The 18,833-nt window shown below is 35.6% G+C and overlaps 3 protein-coding genes across 6 annotated transcripts in view; 1 reads left to right on the top strand and 2 right to left on the bottom strand.

Moving 5' to 3' along the window:
- Window positions 1-9: 9 nt before the first annotated feature.
- Window positions 10-7,112, bottom strand: LOC106132130 (WD repeat-containing protein 75). The gene is made up of 11 exons (XM_060947262.1): window positions 6,923-7,112; window positions 6,379-6,586; window positions 5,955-6,238; window positions 5,489-5,679; window positions 4,946-5,110; window positions 4,383-4,570; window positions 3,296-4,048; window positions 2,509-2,650; window positions 1,456-1,598; window positions 845-1,027; window positions 10-329 (listed from the first exon to the last, which is right to left on the bottom strand). Exons 1-11 carry the CDS (start codon window positions 7,030-7,032, stop codon window positions 33-35), a joined length of 2,664 nt encoding a protein of 887 aa, XP_060803245.1. The 5' UTR covers window positions 7,033-7,112; the 3' UTR covers window positions 10-32.
- A 650-nt stretch (window positions 7,113-7,762) lies between these two features.
- On the top strand, window positions 7,763-11,958 carry LOC106132088 (ribosome biogenesis protein WDR12 homolog). Its single transcript, XM_013331405.2, has 9 exons — window positions 7,763-7,940; window positions 8,030-8,329; window positions 8,594-8,734; window positions 9,268-9,443; window positions 9,867-9,931; window positions 10,305-10,449; window positions 10,775-10,876; window positions 11,383-11,512; window positions 11,754-11,958. Exons 1-9 carry the CDS (start codon window positions 7,882-7,884, stop codon window positions 11,896-11,898), a joined length of 1,263 nt encoding a protein of 420 aa, XP_013186859.1. The 5' UTR covers window positions 7,763-7,881; the 3' UTR covers window positions 11,899-11,958.
- Window positions 11,959-12,805: 847 nt separating this feature from the next.
- LOC106132087 (protein alan shepard) overlaps window positions 12,806-18,833 on the bottom strand; it is a 91,197-nt gene continuing 85,169 nt past the window's right edge. For 2 of the 4 annotated variants that reach the window (XM_060947575.1, XM_060947573.1), the window contains exons 7-10: window positions 18,500-18,655; window positions 17,975-18,241; window positions 17,507-17,545; window positions 12,806-16,953 (exon numbers count right to left, since the gene is read on the bottom strand). In XM_060947575.1, the coding sequence (XP_060803558.1) occupies window positions 16,819-16,953; window positions 17,507-17,545; window positions 17,975-18,241; window positions 18,500-18,655 (597 nt within the window). In that variant the 3' untranslated portion in view covers window positions 12,806-16,818. The remainder of the gene's footprint in view (window positions 16,954-17,506; window positions 17,546-17,974; window positions 18,242-18,499; window positions 18,656-18,833) is intronic. The other 2 variants (XM_060947574.1, XM_060947576.1) reach the window with 2 other exon arrangements.

The following is an 18,833-nucleotide window of genomic DNA, read 5'->3' as shown; positions in this document are numbered from 1 at the left end:
ACAATTAAGTGTATTAAAATATAAATTTATTATTACAATCCACATATTGTCGATGTCGTGTGCAAGTCTAAGAATGGTTCTTTTAATATTTTGATTAGTTTCTTTTCTTTCACGTTTTCGTAACTTGGTGTCCAGAATTGTTCGACTTTGGGGACGTCACGCTCTTTGAGAGCACCTTCTTCATCACTGGAATCCGGTTCTTCTCGAGCTTTATCGCCTTGTTCTTCTGTTTGGTCTTCTACCTCTTGAGTTTGACCTGACATTTGTTGTAAGAAAGAGGTGCAGAGCAGGCTAACTGGGGGTACCATGTGTGGAGAAGCTGCGAGGAACTGAAATAATATGAATTATGTTATGAGATACGATACTGCCCGTAATAGGACTATTTATAAAGGCATCTATTGAACTTTTTTAATCAGATGATATTACTGAAAACTCTCTGGTTAAGAACAGTTAAAAAGCTCGCATACTAATGGGATTTAGGTTGCTCTTATAGTCTTTTAATACTGATCTTTGGTGCACATCAGTTTTCAAAGAGTATAGCGGATATAAAGCAAGTAATAGCTACATTTCTGCTAGGGTTAGCTCCCTAGAAGAAATGTAGTACCGAAATCCAAGGTTATGGAACCAGTAAAAGAGTCATATTTAAAGATCTTACAGGTTAGATATAGCCTATTCCTACCCCTCCGGGAAAGAGACGTCATTTTATGTAAGTAAATCTCAATTCCATCATTTAGCCGTACAGCTTGCCGTGGCATTTTAGTCTTTAAGAAACTGTTGGCTCTGTCTACCCCCTAAGGGAAAAAGACGTGATATTATGTATTATTGAAAAACTTAATAAACGTACTTGTAATACAGACGTATTCGCAGTGTCCTGTTCAGCATCAGTGCTAACCGGCACCGCCTGCCTCACGCCCGACAGCTGTGTCTCAGCGAGTAATGCTCCGAAGTTGGAAGTGGGAAGGTTGCGTCTAGATATCACTTCCAAACTGTCCTCTTCTGTCTTCTCTGGCTCTAGGCTGTAGATCTCCTGGAAAGTTAATGAAAATTTATATCGCCTGCATATGTTTATGTAAATTTTATAATAAAAGATATGTGATGTTCCTAATCATATGTCAAGAATAATAAAAAAATATATATATCAAAAATTCATACAAAGATGAACAATAGTTATGCAATACCTACATCAAAGTTGCATTACTATAATGTCAACAAAAACTAGGCGGTACCTGTTTATGATTGTGTAATTGCCCTGATTACATTTTTGCAACAGAATTTTATTGAATAGAGTTAATCTCTACAAGGTTAAATTTAATTCTGTGCTTAAGTCATTACAATCTCTACAGTTTTTGCGGCATGAAAATGAACATACAAACAAACAAAAGTACCAGACATATAAACTTAATAATATTTGTAAGTATGGCAGACATGCGAGTGAGAAGCTTTAAGTCTTATTACCGTATCATTTCTCATAAGGTACAATCTGATATCATCCCCTGAAGACGCTCCAAAAGTACATAGTTTGAAGACGCCTGTCTTGGGGTCTAACAAAGCTTTGCGGTTCAGCACTGGAACGGAACTATGCGGGGTGAATACGTAAACTGAAATTGAGAAAAGAAATATTCTTAAAATAAAAAGTTGTAAATTCTCTTTAAAAATCTATGAATATATTAGCTACTTAGAATAGCATACATGATATTATGAAGATTTACGAAAAGATTAACTTATATTCGCTGAAGTTGCTAGCATTCATTAGCGAGAAACATATGAAATATAAACAATATCTATATAATTAATAACAAACTATTCTCTGAGGGATTAAGTTTCTCTTGAAGGTCAGATGATATATCTTCACAAATACTTTATCTTCATAAAGCAAATATAAATGAATATGAACATCTATCAATCTAAACTTAAGAGTAATCTTTGCTGACTGATTCTATTGTTCCTAGGATTTGATAGCGAGAAAGATACGAATTATGAACACGATGGTGAGGTTTTTCCTGAATCTATCATATCTTTGTGTTTCTCACTAAATTCAGTCCAATTTTTGTCTAGTTTATCCGTCACAAACAAAAATATATAATATATCTTTGTAAAACAAGTATAAATGAACACATGTTTATAAATATAAGTTACTTTTAACTTTCATTTATAAACATGTATTTTTTTACTAATAACTTCAATAATAATAAGTAGTGCCCTTCTACTGAATTTCTCGTTATTTAATGGTTTATTCTTATTTTTTCCTTGATGTACATAAATATATAAATAAACATCGCTAATTTGTTTACTCGCAACTTTCGGTTAACATACCTAAAATTGCGATTAATTTAACTGTTTCTAGCATTTGTTAGCGGGAAATATATGAATTATAAACATTACGGTTATTACTTTTGATTACTAGTATAATATTTTTTTGATTAATCCGTAATAAACAAAACTGCAAGTAATAAAAGTATAAATGAACATATCAACCATTCTGTATATCATTAGAAAATATAAAATTACCATCATTGTTTGTTGTGGTGACCGCCATTTTGTTTGAAAAAGGATCCGAGGTGAGGCATGTGGGATGTGTTTGCACCAGCCATTTAATAGACAAAGACAACAAACTCCACACGGCCAAGACAGTGTCTGTCGTGCACACCAACTGGAAGAAAGAATCTTATTTGTATATTTTCTATCAATGTAGGTATCTCTCAATCTATCATCTTTATATGTAATTTCTTTTTTACAAACAACAATTTTATTATTTTTGCATTTAATTATTTATTTTATGATGAACTAGCGACCCGCCCCGGCTTCGCACGGGTGCAAAATTCGGAAAAAATTATACATAAAAACCTTCCTCTTGAATCACTCTACCTGTTACAAAAAACCGCATCAAAATCCGTTGCGTAATTTTAAAGATTTAAGCAAACAGACAAACACACTAAAATAGCGACTATGTTTTATACTATGTAGTGATTTTAATCTATTTGAAATATTTAACTGGTAAATTTTTCTCGCGTTAACTCAAAAAGGTCTTGATATAATTCAAATATTTTTTAAGTATACAGATTATAATGTTTTTAAATCGGCATGTAGTTCCCAGCCTATGCTGTCAGTACAGCAAAGGCTGTTAACTACAGATTTAAAAACACGACAATTATAATTCTAAATTCCCATAGAGACATACATGTTGATGACATTACTAATTTAATTTCACTTTCCAAAAAAATGAGAGAGGTTATCATTCAAGTCTAATCAATTTATTACTATATTCACAAGATAACGTACTGTTGATTATACTTACATAATGTGCCGCGTCAGAACTGCCAAACTTGACTTGTTTCCCTTTCGGACGCAACGCGGGATGCGACAGCACTGTTCTTAATGTGCACAAATGTGTGTCCCACAATGTCAACTTGCATCCGAACCAGGCAGCGATCAACGACGCATCCTGCGATATAGCCACGCCGCCCATATCTAGATCCTTATTACTCTTCATCCCTGGATCGACACTTCTAGCACCCACGATCTCTTTGTGTGCCCTAAATATCTTTCTAACAACATCATTGTTATCATTCACTGTCATATACCTTGGGCTATCAGTAGAAGATTGAATGTCTCCTACTTTAAATTTATTAAAAGCATCATTCGATGTAAACTGTGCGATACCGGATGAATAGTAACACGCCGTGAGGCAACTCCATGCAACTCTCTTTCCTTCTGTTGTTTTATGCGATTCTCTTTTCCATATCCTGAACTTTTGGTCCGCGCCTGCAGACACGCAAAATTCTCCTCTATTGTCTAACGCTAAAGATACAACATTGCAGCCTCCATGGGAAAGATTGACGCATGTATTAAGTGTGAATGAAGGCCCGTGCTTTCCGCTGAAGGACCAGAATTTTAGTTTCTCTTCGGGGTACATTAGCCCATCGTTTCTGTATTCGGAAGTGACTAGCCACTGACCGTCGCGATTCACCGCCGCGCATGTTATTTCGGTTTCTAAGGGCATTAGGTTCTCTCGTTGAGCTGAAATTTTGTTTACCTGGGTCACGTCAATCTGAAAATTAAAAGAAATATTATAGTTATTGAGTTGTGGAAACATGGAAAATGTGTATTGGTTTATATTGGTTAACCCGCAAGGGACATGTGAAGTTTTATATTTCCCATCAACTGGCGTTGGTACAGGTTGTCTTACTAAGAGTGCAGCATGATTCAGGGTGTGGGTTAGTCAGATATTAAAAGTCAATGTCTGATCTTCATTATCTCCTGTTAGCAGGGAAGCCTTACTCAGATATGATCATATTTGAAGCACTAGATGAATGTTTCCATTCATCAGTTGTTTTTTTGACAAAGGTAAGAAAAAGATGGAGCGGCTCATCGGTATGACTTACATTGTAGAGCACTTTGTTGGTCGTTGTGGAATACACCTGCAGATGTCCAGTACGGCCCCCCATCAGCAAGGCGGCCGAGGGGCGGTGGTACACGAACGAAGTGCCGATGGCACGAGCCGCCGGTGACAGGCCGCCGCATTCCAATATCGTGGACACAACTCGTAACTGAGTCGATGCTATCACCACAGCTGATGAATAAATGGCCTATGTTTAGATACTTGTTGGCACTACATGCAATAAATCATAATTACACAGACATTTGATTCTTGTCCATATGCTTCGAGTTGACAAACGCCTACCTATCTTTAGTTGTGTCTGTTGTATAAAAACCAAAACTCATCATTACCATCCTGGCACAAATCCCAATAGCATAGTAAGAAATTCTCTAGGAAATAAATATAAAATTTTAACAAGCTCAAAACCATGACTGTGTGGGAAAGTTCTTGTAAAGCATTTTAAGGCTTGCAGACACAATTTTAATACATATAAAAAATCCAATCCATGTGTGAAAATAATTTTAGGGCTATGTAGTACTTACAATTATAGTATGTAATAGTACTTACAATTATTTGAGAGAGTAACTGCCACGTGTGTGTTATTTACAGTTATGAATCTTATAATCCCAGGGATCCTAGGGATGAACTCCTTTTCATCAGATTTATTTGCCAGGTGACCGAGAGTCCACTTAATTAATACTTCTTCCATGCCACCGGAATATAGATAACTACCTGTAATATTATTAAAGAACAAATGTAGTTTTACAATGTGAATAAAGTGTAGAAGAATCTGAAAATGTTTTCTATTCTCTCTTATTAAAACTCCAAAACAGAATTGAATGAAACTTTACAGCAATTCATTTGATGTTAAAGTCTATTGGTATAGGTACTTAAAAAAGAAAAATATAAACAATCTTTATTTGCCTTTGTTCGTAAATTAATTCTTGGTCATTAAGAGAAATAACAAACTTATTACAAATATAATTTTTCTTTACTATTAAACATAAACAAATGGACTATAGCTATATTCTTATTTATTATTCTTATAAAACACATAGACTACAAATTATACATGATAAGTTATAGGCAAAAGAAAGTATATAAACTCACCTTGCTTCGAAAAGCAAACTGCAAACACTGGCAGATAATGCCAATGCATTTGTTCTTTAGCAACCTGAGAGTAATCGAAAAGATTGCCTCGCATGACTGTCACTCTGCCCAGAGCATCCGAGATGGCTACAGCATTCTCCTTATGGTGAGCCGCAATCCCTAATATCCGAATCTGATTGGAGTTTGTAAGACTGTAAAATTAATAAGACTGATAAGTTTAAAAACTAAAAATGAATAAATATATGTATTTAATAATACATAGGATAATGATGACACCACTGAAGTTATTTAACTGTGTATATGATATATAGTGCATAATGTTCAGTTTATGATTTTGATATTTAAAATAAATATCCAATATTTTCAAACCCTGCTTTACATATACACCTATTTAATTTTTATCCTTGATCCTTCTGTTATTATTATGGGCAGGTCCTAAAAAATAGAATATTGAAAATATACTTACTATGTGACAACATGAGGTTGATCTAGGTTTTGTATAGTAAGTATTTTTGTACCATTTATTATAGCTGCAAATCTATAACCATAGCACCAACCAATAGCCACACGGATCATCTCATTGTATTTCACTTCTCTATGTGTGTACTCCATTAACAAATCCCCAGTTTTTAACGAGTATGTACCCAGGTGAAGTTGTATGGAAGAAGTCCGCATAGCTGTTATAAAGCATTTTGAATTGTCGATCATGTTGAAAGTAACTACCCTGGTATTGGGCGGCAGTTTAAGATTCTAGAACAAAGGAAATATTGTACATTATATCTTTAAATTAAGAAATATGTAATAGATATTTGAAAATTGCTTGTACCAGAAGCACTTAACTACCTGTACATTTAAAAAACCTTACTTAATATAAAAATCTCAAAACTTACGGTTTCTCTAAGAACAGCTCCTTTTTCCCATGTCCAAGTTGTAACACATCCATTATCTGAACATCCATATAAATTATAATCTTCATTGTCTGGGAATTCTATATTAACAATTTCATTGACTTTTGATTCAGTTTCAAGTGTTCTTACACAGTCGCATGTTTGGATATTGTATACTCGTATCACATTCTCCACTATAACAAGAACTGATCTGAAATAAATAGAATATGTTTGTACATAATGCGCTGCTGCGCCAACACCAATCTCCTGTTAGGTTTCCTTCCACCCAAAGGTTAACTGGAAGGGATTGCATTAGTTGCGTTAAGTCCGCCTTTGTACCATCTCTATCTGTTTTGTGCTGTTTTACTCTTATGGTGCAATAAAGAGTTTTATCTATCTATCTGTATTGCAATAGCAATAAGCTGTGTAAGAAAGCTGCCCGCGCGAGTGTCACCCGTTGCCTCTTTCAGCTAACGTACGTACGAGGAATGCATTATACCTGTATATCTGCCGAAAATAAAGCAACACGAGTTGACTATCTACTTACAGTCCATCTGGAGAAAATACAGGTTGACGTTCTATGATACTTCTACACGACTTTCTTTGGAAATTATATTTGCAATCTACAATATTACTATTGTAAGTTTTAACACCCATTTTTATTCAAAAGAAAACATAACCTAAAACTATCACAACAAGTTGGATTAAGTTGGACTTGCACTAGACTTGCACGACCTAACCTCGAAATTTTATTTTTAGGATGACATTGACATATAAAGCAGTAGAAGCAAAGGCTTGTGCACAACACAATATAACAATTTCTAAACTATAATAACTACTAACTACACTACATTAAAGAAGTAGTGTGTTTGTGACTTTGATTGTTTGTTCATAAGGGCCGAATCGCTATTTCGCTATCTTGGTGCCAATAGGACTCAATACAGCGTATTTTAATTGATTTTATTTTCATTTTGTATATTAAATTCCCATAATAAACCATGCGTATCTTTACCAATGTAACATCGTTTTCGTCCGAATAAAGCCTCCAACTTCATCTCTACGTCATCGCCCGAAAAATTGTCGAGGTTAATTAAATTTTTGGCATTTTACCTCAAGACCGAAGTCTTCTTCTGATCTGCCAAGACTTACATTTTTGTAAATAAGTATTAGTTTTATATTTAGGCCGTATTGTAGTTTTATCTTTTAGTTTTCTTTAATTAATTTTATTTTAAATTTATTATGGTAACTATCACTACATAAATAAGAAATAGACACTAAGAAATAAACTCATTTATTTATAATTATTAATAAAGCCTCCTCAGCACAACGCATCTTGTTTTTTTTTAGTTTTACTCACAATATTTTTCAGTGTCAGTTGTCTGTCATTGTCAGTATAAGTCAGTTAGAAAACTCGTGCGTGTGTGGTTGCAGCTAGGGTGGGAAAACAAAACAAAATCTAAAAATTATTAGTTTTATAATTTAATTTGGAACTGTTATTTTGCTGAAATGGCGGCTGATAACACTGAAGCACAGCTTCAAGTGAGATTTGTAACCAAACAAGAGCAGTAAGTTACAATTCCACCGGATAACCGGCGTGGTCTTATAACCATGTTTTCTAATATTGTTTTGATGATTTTCGAAAATTTTATTTCAGATATGCTGTTTCCGATAGTCCGTATGCAATTCAAAGCAATGTTCAGTCATCGGAACTCAACACATTATTAAATGCTTTATTGAAAGAAACAAACAGTTCTATTGAGAGAGCTGTTGATTTTGATTTCTTGGTATGCGGCGAACTACTTTGTTCGACCCTAGCAGAACACCTGCGGGAAAAGGAAGTGTCCACGGAAGAAACCATAGAGGTCGAATATCTGGAAAGGTTTCCTGCACCCTCACCTCAAGATTGTTTGATGCATGATGACTGGGTATCAGCTGTACAAGCCCATGGTAACTGGTGCGTAGATATATAAAAATTCTGTTAATTTTACAGATATTGTGGGTTCAAAGAATTTACAAATAGTTGACCGCTTATCATAACAATACAGTTCAACTGTTTGTGACTTAACTTAGTTTTTGAATATAAAAGAATATAACAGAGTTATGAATAACTATACAAATTATTTACAAATCAAGTAATACCATTTTCAATTTTGTGTTCTGTTTATATTATATCTTAATCAATAAAACTACTTTAAGTCTTTTTATTTTGTAATTTCAGGATCTTATCTGGTAGCTACGACAACAGCATCCACATTTGGAGTACTAAAGGGCAACACAAGCTGGCTATACCTGGCCACACATCACCTGTCAAGGCTGTGTCATGGGTCTCCTTTGTGAACGATCAGGGTATATTTGTGAGGTAAAGGTTCTCTCTTTAATTTATTTATTTATTAATTCACTAGCAGCTGATCCATGTATATCACTGCACTTGTGTTTTAACTGTTTGTGTAGTCTTTTTGCTCTATCGCTGGGCCCAGTCCCTGATAAATGGCACACAAAATGCGGTTTCTATTGTGCGTAAAATTATTCTTTTATGATGTGAAACGGGACAGCAATTGTTTTTCGGGCGATCAAAACAGTGTTGTGTGTTCCACTACAGGGGCAACCTCTAATAGTAATTGTTCTGGTTATGCTTTTTAAGTCTACTAGGGCAATTGATTGAAATTGAGTAAGTTAAGATACTCCAAATATTAAATTATGTCACAAATAATATTCTGCATACTTAATTATTTAAAAGAGAGATTTACCAAAGTTAAATGTATACAATAACCAAACATTTATACATTATATTGATATTATATACACATACAATATCAACATGATTTTAACTTTTCATTAGTCGAACATCACTTCATTCAAACTTTATGATCAACATATTTCTTCTTCTTTCAGTGGGTCACATGATCAGTCTGCAATGTTATGGGTTTGGAATGTCAGCCGAAACTCAGTGGACTGCGTGGTGACATGTCGTAGCCATGAAAAAGGCATAGAGTGTATTGCTGTCTCAGCAGATGGACAGAAGTTTGCAACAGGAGGATGGGACAATAATATCTGCCTATGGAGTGCCGGTAAGGCTTTATGGTGGACCTGTAGTGTATAATTTGTAATTATAATTATAATTTTTTTTTAAACATATAAGTTTGAAACTTGTGTTGTGAGATACTCACTCAACAATACTATATTTTATTTTATAATAATTTAAGATTAGTCTGGGACTAATTAGAAAAAGTTCGCTTCTCATGTTGCCTGGCCGGGAATCAAACTCAGGTCACACAAGCGCACTAAAGCCGTATTGTTAGACCACAGAGGCCTCATGCATGTCTCAAAACTGGTAACCATTCCTATCCAACCTTTGTAAGAATGATATTTCTAGTACTTTGTTTATCAACATTTCTCTTTTTCATATATTCTTCAAAATATGGGATAATTTTTTTTATAGTTATTTATTTGTGTACTCTAGTGAAATTTTTTTTTAACATCTGAATTTCCAGGTTTATCTGAAGATGAGAGTGCACCAGCCAAGAAAAAGAGTAAACCAGAGCACGTGAAAACAAGAGTAAGTCATGCAACCAACAATTAGCCAGTAAAACTATTTTTTATCAATATTTTAACAGACTATATTACTTGATGCATAAACATCTAAAGGCCACATCAACATATTTTAAAAACAAATAAAACAAATGAAGATTATAATGTCAATTTCTCTGCTTTGTTATATTAATTCCCTTTGTATTTAACAAGTACTGTATACTTATCCTAATTCTCACCTCGATATGGTTTCAGCACAGTAAGTTTCTTCTAATCATCAGTTCATTACCCAATAATATTCTAATTCAGACTGATGCCTTCATGTATGCATACAACTCATATTTCTTAAATCCTTCCATTCCATTTTTTAGGGTTCAAATAAAGGAAAATTAACTTTGCAGGAATCTCTGGCCACACTGAAAGGTCACAGGGAAGCTGTGTCCGGAGTAAAGTGGATGGATTTTAACACTGTCCTGTCTAGTGGCTGGGACCACCTGCTGAAGTTGTGGGACTGTGAGCTTGGCGGCATCAAACAGGAGATCGCTGGTCAGTTTTTATAATATTATAGAAACTATTTAATGTTTGTCATATGCAGTGTGTAACAGATAGGGTATACCTATTATATTTATTGACTTTTTCCTATTTGATACTATTTCAATATAATATTGCCAAATGTATATTTAATGAATGTGCCGTGTGGTTTCGGGCACCAGTAAAAAAAAAATAGGACCACTTCATTTAGTTAAAGCCGTAAAAGGCTTACGACATCCATGGGAACTAAATGAAGGGTTAGGATTATAAACTTGGGATTCTTTAATGGGCTAGCAACCTGTCACTATTTGACTTTCAATTCTATTTTAATTGTTTACAGGCAACAAAGCATTCTTTGATGTTGACTGGTCACCTCTCAACAACAATATCATCACAGCCTCGGCCGACAGACATCTACGATTGTATGATCCTAGATCTACCGGTAAGTTATTGAATTTACAAGGTTCACAAATATATGTACAATACCAGAATATACCTGCGTACAATATTACCACTTTCGTAAGTTACAACGATGTACCTGCGCAGAAGTCTTATTTTTGTATGGCGCGAAAATATTTGAGCATAACACAGGATGCCATTTGCGCGCGATATGAACTGTATTGCTATTAAAAGCGAAATATTAGGAGACATTTTGTTTTTGGATTTTAAGTAGTATGTAATTTTTTATAAAGTATTCTACGCTGTCGAATATTGCTGAGGGGACTTATAAAAGTTTAAAACAATATATTACGTTATTTTCCATTTACGTTAGAGTATTGTATTTCTTAATGCACTAATAGACTATAAAAGCAACCTACTGAAACTTGCTTCGGTAAAAAAACTAACATACGGTATTAACGGTTTTCAATGACGAATCACACTTTGAACTATTGTCGTAACTATTCTATACAGGGACTTTGTTATTAAAATCTATCTCGTTTCTCACAGAGAGCATAGTTAAGGCGACATTCACATCTCACACGGGATGGGTGCAGTCTGTCCGCTGGTCAACGACCCGCGACACTTTGTTCTTGTCTGCTGGCTACGACGGCCAAGTCAAACTGTGGGAGACTAGAAGGTTGGTTTCTTTTTTCATATCTATTCTTCTCCTTTCTGCAGAGGAGCCCAGGGTACGCCGTTTGACAATGACCCTGGATTGCGTCAGTCAGGTTTTGACACGAAGCTACTCCCGTCTGACCTCCGCGACCTTTGCAGGGGACCTAAGTCATGTTGGACCATGGTAAAAGCAGCACTAGATGAATGTGTTTTCTCCTTGAAGTGATAAATAAGTAAATAGTATTTTTGTTTGCCTATTTCAGTCCAAGAACGCCTTTATATGATCTGAGCGGTCATGAAGACAAAGTGCTCTGCTGTGATTGGTCCAATCCGTCTCTCCTCATCAGTGGTTCGTGTGACAACACCCTTAGAATATTTAAGGCGAAACCGGCAGTCGGCGACGCGTAACGTAAGGCCTAATGTTTTGTTTTATGTGTATAAATATATATATATAACAGTTCTTATTTATGTTTTTTTTTATTTCAAGACCGAGAACCTTAATTCTAGTATAAATTCTCAGAAAAATATGGTATCGTGAAAATAATGTTTAAATTGAAAATAATAACAGGTTGACACAATTTTTTTAAAGGATACAAATAATGAGAACTGTTGATGAATTATGGAAAATTTTACTTCAATTATTTCTGTCAATTTGATTGTGCAATTCGGAAAGTATTTTAAGCTATTAGCTCCGTTCACATATGACTTCTAATACGAGTATAAGGCGGTTCACACCCCTATACTCGTATTACGTAGAACGATTGACATTTATTATACGCTCTATTTTAAAAGTCATAAAAAGGTGGGGGCAATTCAGCATGGATGTTAAGGGGCGGGTTAGAATTATTAATAAAATAATGAACTAGATTTGGTTTCGCTTGTTTTATTCAATCATTTGCTCTTACAAAATATGTTCAATGCAAAGGAACATGACTTGTCACAATAAAACATGCTTCTTAGTACCATTTTGATTTATTTATATATTATTTTAGTTTCCATTCAGCATAACTATTAATAATGCGGGTCACATAAAATGCTCATAGCACAATATAGATACTTGCAAACACTTTGTAACAAAATAGATACATAACTTTCCTCTGTGTTTCTCTGCGAGAAATGCTTTACACTATTATCATAGTTATGCCAAACCTCACATCATAACACAACGAATCGAAGCAACATGTCCCTTAAAAATATTCTTTCTTACCAACAATTTCATTTCATTTTTTTTTACATTTTATCAAGTTTTATTTTTGCATTTTATATTTCTAGTCTACCTAACTAAATTTTTATCTAAACTATTCTACTACTAGACTAGTCTGATCGGTAGAACACCACACTATATTAATACACATTGGACAAATACATTCGTATCGACACCTCCGACAGTTTTTTTTTTCATTTAGCTTTCTTTACACTTAGTCACTACATAACAAAAGAAGTGAAAGCAAACTTGTTCAACTGAAACTTATCTCTTGAATGTGTTCACTAATTTCCTTAGCCTGCTCTTACTCGCTAGAGCGGAGTTGCGCGCGCGCCGCCGCCCGCCTTCAGTCCATTCAAATTAAATTATTTAATAAACTAACAAAGGAAACTACCCTAGAGACGAGCGGAGCACGCGCGCCCGCGCCGCTTTGGAAATATATTAATCTAGGGTTCTATGCTATCTATCTTAGCGTCGAAACATTTTTTTTCTATTCTATCCTATCTATAAGTTAAGCCTAGTCTACAAACTAGCCATCGTTCGTCATCATTCCTAGAGCTTCACTATTCACTTTTTCAAAACGAGTCGAGCGTTCTCTTATAGTTAACGACTTAATTTTTTAAACATTTACTTAACACTTCAATTCTATCGACATGATTTTGATGAATCATTATTTTGGTTTTCAAGTATTGGTTCCCGACATGCAACATTTGTGCTACTGTCACAGGGCGCTCGACGTTATCGAGCTATCATTTTCAGATATCACACATGCCAAGAGTGTCGAAGTGAGTTAACTAGGAACATCTACTTTTTATCCTCAAGTTAATTTTTTACATCATGTGTGAAAAATGCAACGATTAGACAGCCACATTATTTGTTTTAGTTGTTACAAAATATTTTTAACATAGTCTTTACATTATCGCTACGTTTATGAATACGGTAAGTTCTCTATTACCTGTAAAAATATTGTGTAAAGCACATGCAACTGCTACTGTATCATCTGATTCATTACTTTAAAGGAAGCTGAAGGCACTACCATCAAATTAATTTTATTGCTTAAATTGGAAGGAAAGCATTAGAAAAATAATTTCGTGCTAAATTATTATCGCTCTCGACACTGTCTACTCTAACAAGGTCCGTGCCACCCTATTATACAAGTCACTTAAATTATGTTGGTGTGATTACTCTAATTATTTGCATTACTTATTTCCAAGGGAACAACAATTTGCATTGTTGAATGAAATCATATCATAACTTGAGAACGGGACTCGAAAAGGTCAATTTACACGGTACGGGACAACAAAAAAGGGAGTTTACATTACACATGTAAAATGTTTCAATACGTCGACATCAATTTAAATGCAAAGTTAGCGGAAATATCTATCGGAAGACTGCTTTCACAGGAAGCCACAGTGTACGTGTACGTAACACTAAACGATCAAATTACTTAACTAAGTACCACGCAACACTCGGTACTACATTGCACTTCGTGGTTATTTTATTTCACAAGAAGTAAAGGCGGTTTCTTAGTCAGTTCAATAAATTTGGCTTGATCAGAAATTATGCGAGAATAATACTGATCTATGGAGTATTATGGGTCAGTACGTCCGAAACGTTACACTAATTAAAATCTCACTTTAGATTAGCCTTTGCGACGTGAGTCGGGTTTGTGTCGGTATGGGGCAGTCAGCTGTCACTACGTGCGGTGCCTCTACGTGAATCTTAGCGGTGTTACTTTATACATTCGCAAACAAGTCACAAATCACCAGCTAATTTATGTACATTCCAAAAAAAATTACTTATTACGGAACAACAGTACAATTCAGCCTTTTCCTGAATAAAAATAAACAGAAAACAAATACAGATCTACTAATTCGTTCAAAATCTACTTTATTCATTCAAAACCTGCCGTCAGCTAGAATCAGTTCCTGTATTGTTTTATTGAATTTCAGTTTACAGGTTTTGAACAAAGTGAGATTATCTCTTAATCGTCAGTTAAAATACAGTTAATATATCAAACATTTAACTAGTCTTCAGTCCCTGAGTTGTATAAATATTTTCCTACTTCTTACTCGACTTTAATGATTTGTATACTTTGGTTCTGATGAAACTCTTGACGTGCCAAAATAGAATTAAACAGTTGCGATATAGTAGGCTTTTACTCGTACCCATCAACAATGTATATACATGTATACATATCCATGTATAATTTATATATATTCAATATAAAAATATCAAATTTCATATAAAGTCATAAAGTGTACCCAAAACCTACGTGATGGTACAAAAAGTGCTTATATACACCAAAAGGTGTTCATACACTTTGGATTTCAAATCCATTACATTTTATAATGTGGAAATCAATCGTGGAATTTTTGTTTGAAGTTTTCTAGTGGAATGTGCCGACCGCCTACAAAATAACAACTACAGTTGACTCAGTACATGATTCTCAAAAAAGGATCACTTCGTTTTTCACGTATTCAAACATGAGTTTTCAACGTACAAAAATTTGTATAGACTCGTAAAATGTATAAATAGACTTTACATACAACTGCTTATTGCTAAATGTTACCGTGCCGTTCGAGGTGGCACGCCCGCAGTGCCTAGCGCGCTGCGCGGCCGGGGCGGCGCGCTGCCCGCCGCCCGCTACTGTGTACTACCGTCGCTTACTGACACAGAGACTAGGTAGGGGAGAAACACGGATCAACAAATATTGGAAGTTACAGTATACATAAATTCAGTCTGTTCTCGGGTTTGGCAACGACGTTTTAGTAGAGAAACTATTGCATCATACAACATATTATACATCGAGGAGTCGAAAAATGATTAAACTACTTGTGATGATAATTAACTATTTCTACGTAACATAATTATGACTGAAGGGTATTATTTCTTGTTTAAATACGAAATAGCGTCATCGTAGGTGGAAATTTTAAGTGACTCGAGCGGTCAAGCTGTTCAGGCACAAGGAAATTTTTAAATAATAATTTTTAAAGTTATTTGCGATCCATGGAAGACTGCGCCGGTTAGACTATTCATGAGTGTATTATGTTAGATAATACTGCATAGGTATAGTACCATTTTTGAAATAAAATGATTAAAGCACCACGCCAAACACATTTAATTTATACATACCCAAAACCACATAAGTGCAAGCAAACGAGCACTACGCTTGCGCAAATGAAGTTTCAGCTAATGTTTATATCCGTGCGTTTTCAAGAAAGCGGGTTACGTCTCCGGTTCCTACATACAACAAGCAATAAGAGCAACTCTTGTGATTGTATTTTTAAAATACTTTTTTCGCGGAAGATTCTATCTTCACCATAATATCCACTGCACGCAATAAAGCGCGCTACTTCACCTCTAGCTCTACACGCCTAAGTCATTTTAGTATAAATCTTTGATTCCACATGATATGACCATTTCCACTTATCTCTCTATCCACTCCATTCTTCATAGATATTGCTTTATTCTAAAACAGGTGTTAATAGGAAAATAAATTGAAAGAAACTGTACAAATATTTTGATAAATATCTATAGATTCTGAATTGGATTGCACGCATTTTCTTTACTCAGATGTGATTTCATTTCATTATTTGATTTCTTATCATTTTAATTATGACACTGATTTAGTTTGATTTAAAAGTAAAATTTTATGAATATCTCCCGTCCAAGGGACGAGTAACTTTGAAATTTCAGTAATGAAATTATATACTATGCTAAAATAAATACCTAACTATCTTAAATAATCTTTTCAACGTTCGGAACCTGGGCCTAAAATCTTAAATTTATTTTCTCATAAAACAATAATAAAATTATAATGCAATAAAAACGCTTTAAAATTGGAGCTATATCTATACATCAAATCCTCTCCTCGAACCGTCACAAGACCTCATCAAAACATCACAGCGAATCAACGTCCAGCGCAAGCCAGCGGACCGCGGACCGAACAAACACCGAGGCGAACGTGTAGGCTATAGCTAGAGGCGCCGCGCGAGCGCAACTTTCGATGAAGTCTATAACGGCCGCAAATTATAACTAAAACAAATTAACATTGTAAAAAGTCACAGTGCTTTGATTTTTGGCTCGTGTACAGCTCGGATTGTCGTAGCGTGGCTTATGATCTACTTGGGAGGCGGGTACGTCTGGTAAGCCTCGTCGGGGGACGCCGCTGTGGACGCGTGCTCGCTCTCCATTGGCAGCTGGATGATAGGCTGCGTCGGCCCCTGGAAGTACTGGTACGGATGCGACGCAAAGTACTGAAACATTACACCGGGACAGGTCAGAGCAGCTCGCAAATACCAACTCGACCGACGATAAATAGTGTATGGAAAAGCAGACGGAATATTCTTACTTTGAGCGTGATATTTACTAGCTCACTAAAAGCTTTTCGTGGCTTCTATGCTATCAAAGTTTTTCAGCCCCACTAGTACTTATGGAAGTATATTGTCCATTCTGCTATACCAACAACACGAATAGGCATATTAAGGAAGCGTAATATTGAAGTGACGATAAAACATCGGCTATTGTCAGGTTCGTTTATGTTGCGTTCCATATTCGATTGAACATTCCATCTGCTATTTTTAAGAATAGTATGTCTGGGCATACCTCAAGCAACGGGCTAATGAAAACTAACTGACAGTTATTTTTTGACATTAGGAACGATCAGGTGTTAGGTGTCGATATTCATTTGTTTTACATATGGAGCACAGGGTGTGACAAAAGCGGGGTACTAAAGTGAGTGGCGGATCGTAAGCACTGGGACACGGAAGGTTAGAGCGGTTTGCTTCGATTATAAATACCAGCACTCACGTATAATTCACTTTCCGGCCTTATGCTGTCCCAGTTTACCTGGAAAACAGAACACATCAGTCAAGTACTTTGTTTTTTCTTCATTTGACTGAATGTTTGTGTCTGGTTTATGTCTTTGAAATCTAGTGTCTTTTTCTAAGTATTAACTAGGTTTTGTTTAAGTGTTAGCCGGACTCCCGTGAGTGATCTTTAAAAAATATATACATTATTATTTTTCATAGTTTCATAAAAACTATGAATATTTTAGAAAAGTATGTTACATTTACATTTGAATAGTGTTATATGCTCATAACTGCCAAGAAATTAAGTAATCCTACGCCCCCACTCATCACTAACTAGAGAAACTCTTTTGCAGATTTAAGAAGAAAATAACACGGAGTCACTGCCTCGGAGTTTCACTTTTCCCTAGGATTTTTCTATCCACGTTACATTAACAAATCAATCGTAATGAAATCTGTAAGAACTTACGTATTGGCTAGGCACAGAGTCGATGGGTATGTGCGTCGGGTGGGCGGGGTGCGCTGCGTGGTGCGCGGGGTGGGCCGAGGGTATCAGCGCGGGGTAGGGCAGCCAGGCCGCGGGGTGGGCCGCGTGGTGGTGGTGGTGCAGCTGCGGGTGCGGGTGGAACGCAGTCACGCTGTACACGCTGGCCCCGCCGCGGTACACGCCCGCGCACTCCCCGCCTGCCCCCGCTGCGCCTACGCCGCCAGCGTATACGCCGCCGGCAGTCATCGCCTGGAATTTTTTCGGTCATATTTCAATTTACTGATTAATAGGTCTATGTTTGAAAATTAATTTATTTAGCTATCATTTAAGTTCTATGGAAAAATATGGCCCTGATAAGAGTGACCGTGTTTGTTGGTGGACATAGGTCGAAATGAATCAATATCCTTATTCTCTTGACATTTTTTTTATTTTCCTCTGTTGGGGTTCAGGATATTAAGAAGCTTTACAGAAAACTTATTCTAAGATAGTAATTTTGTGTTTGTATACCTCTATTACCTGCGTTATGGAATCATTGGTGTCCCGCCACGCTCTACCATTGTTGTCGTTTTGCTTGTTATAAAGTGCTTTCTTCTTATTTCCTCCGTCCGCAAATTTAACTAATAGAGGCTCCTTGGCACCAGGAATAGCGTTTCCGTTAAACATCTGAAATAAACAAAAATTTTATTCACTTTAAAAACTGTTGTCGTCCCTGGTAGGTAGTGGTTCGAATTTTATTTATTGTAGACCTTATAACACACAATGAAAATAATTACATGTTAATGTCAGCTAAATCTTAAACAGATTTGTGGAAGGATATATAGGATAGGAATACCGAAGAGCT

The sequence above is a fragment of the Amyelois transitella genome, chromosome 13 (assembly GCF_032362555.1).
Source record: "Amyelois transitella isolate CPQ chromosome 13, ilAmyTran1.1, whole genome shotgun sequence".
NCBI lineage: Eukaryota > Metazoa > Arthropoda > Insecta > Lepidoptera > Pyralidae > Amyelois > Amyelois transitella.
The sequence above is the reverse complement of the archived record's forward strand: the minus strand, read 5'-3'. Positions and strand labels throughout refer to the sequence as shown.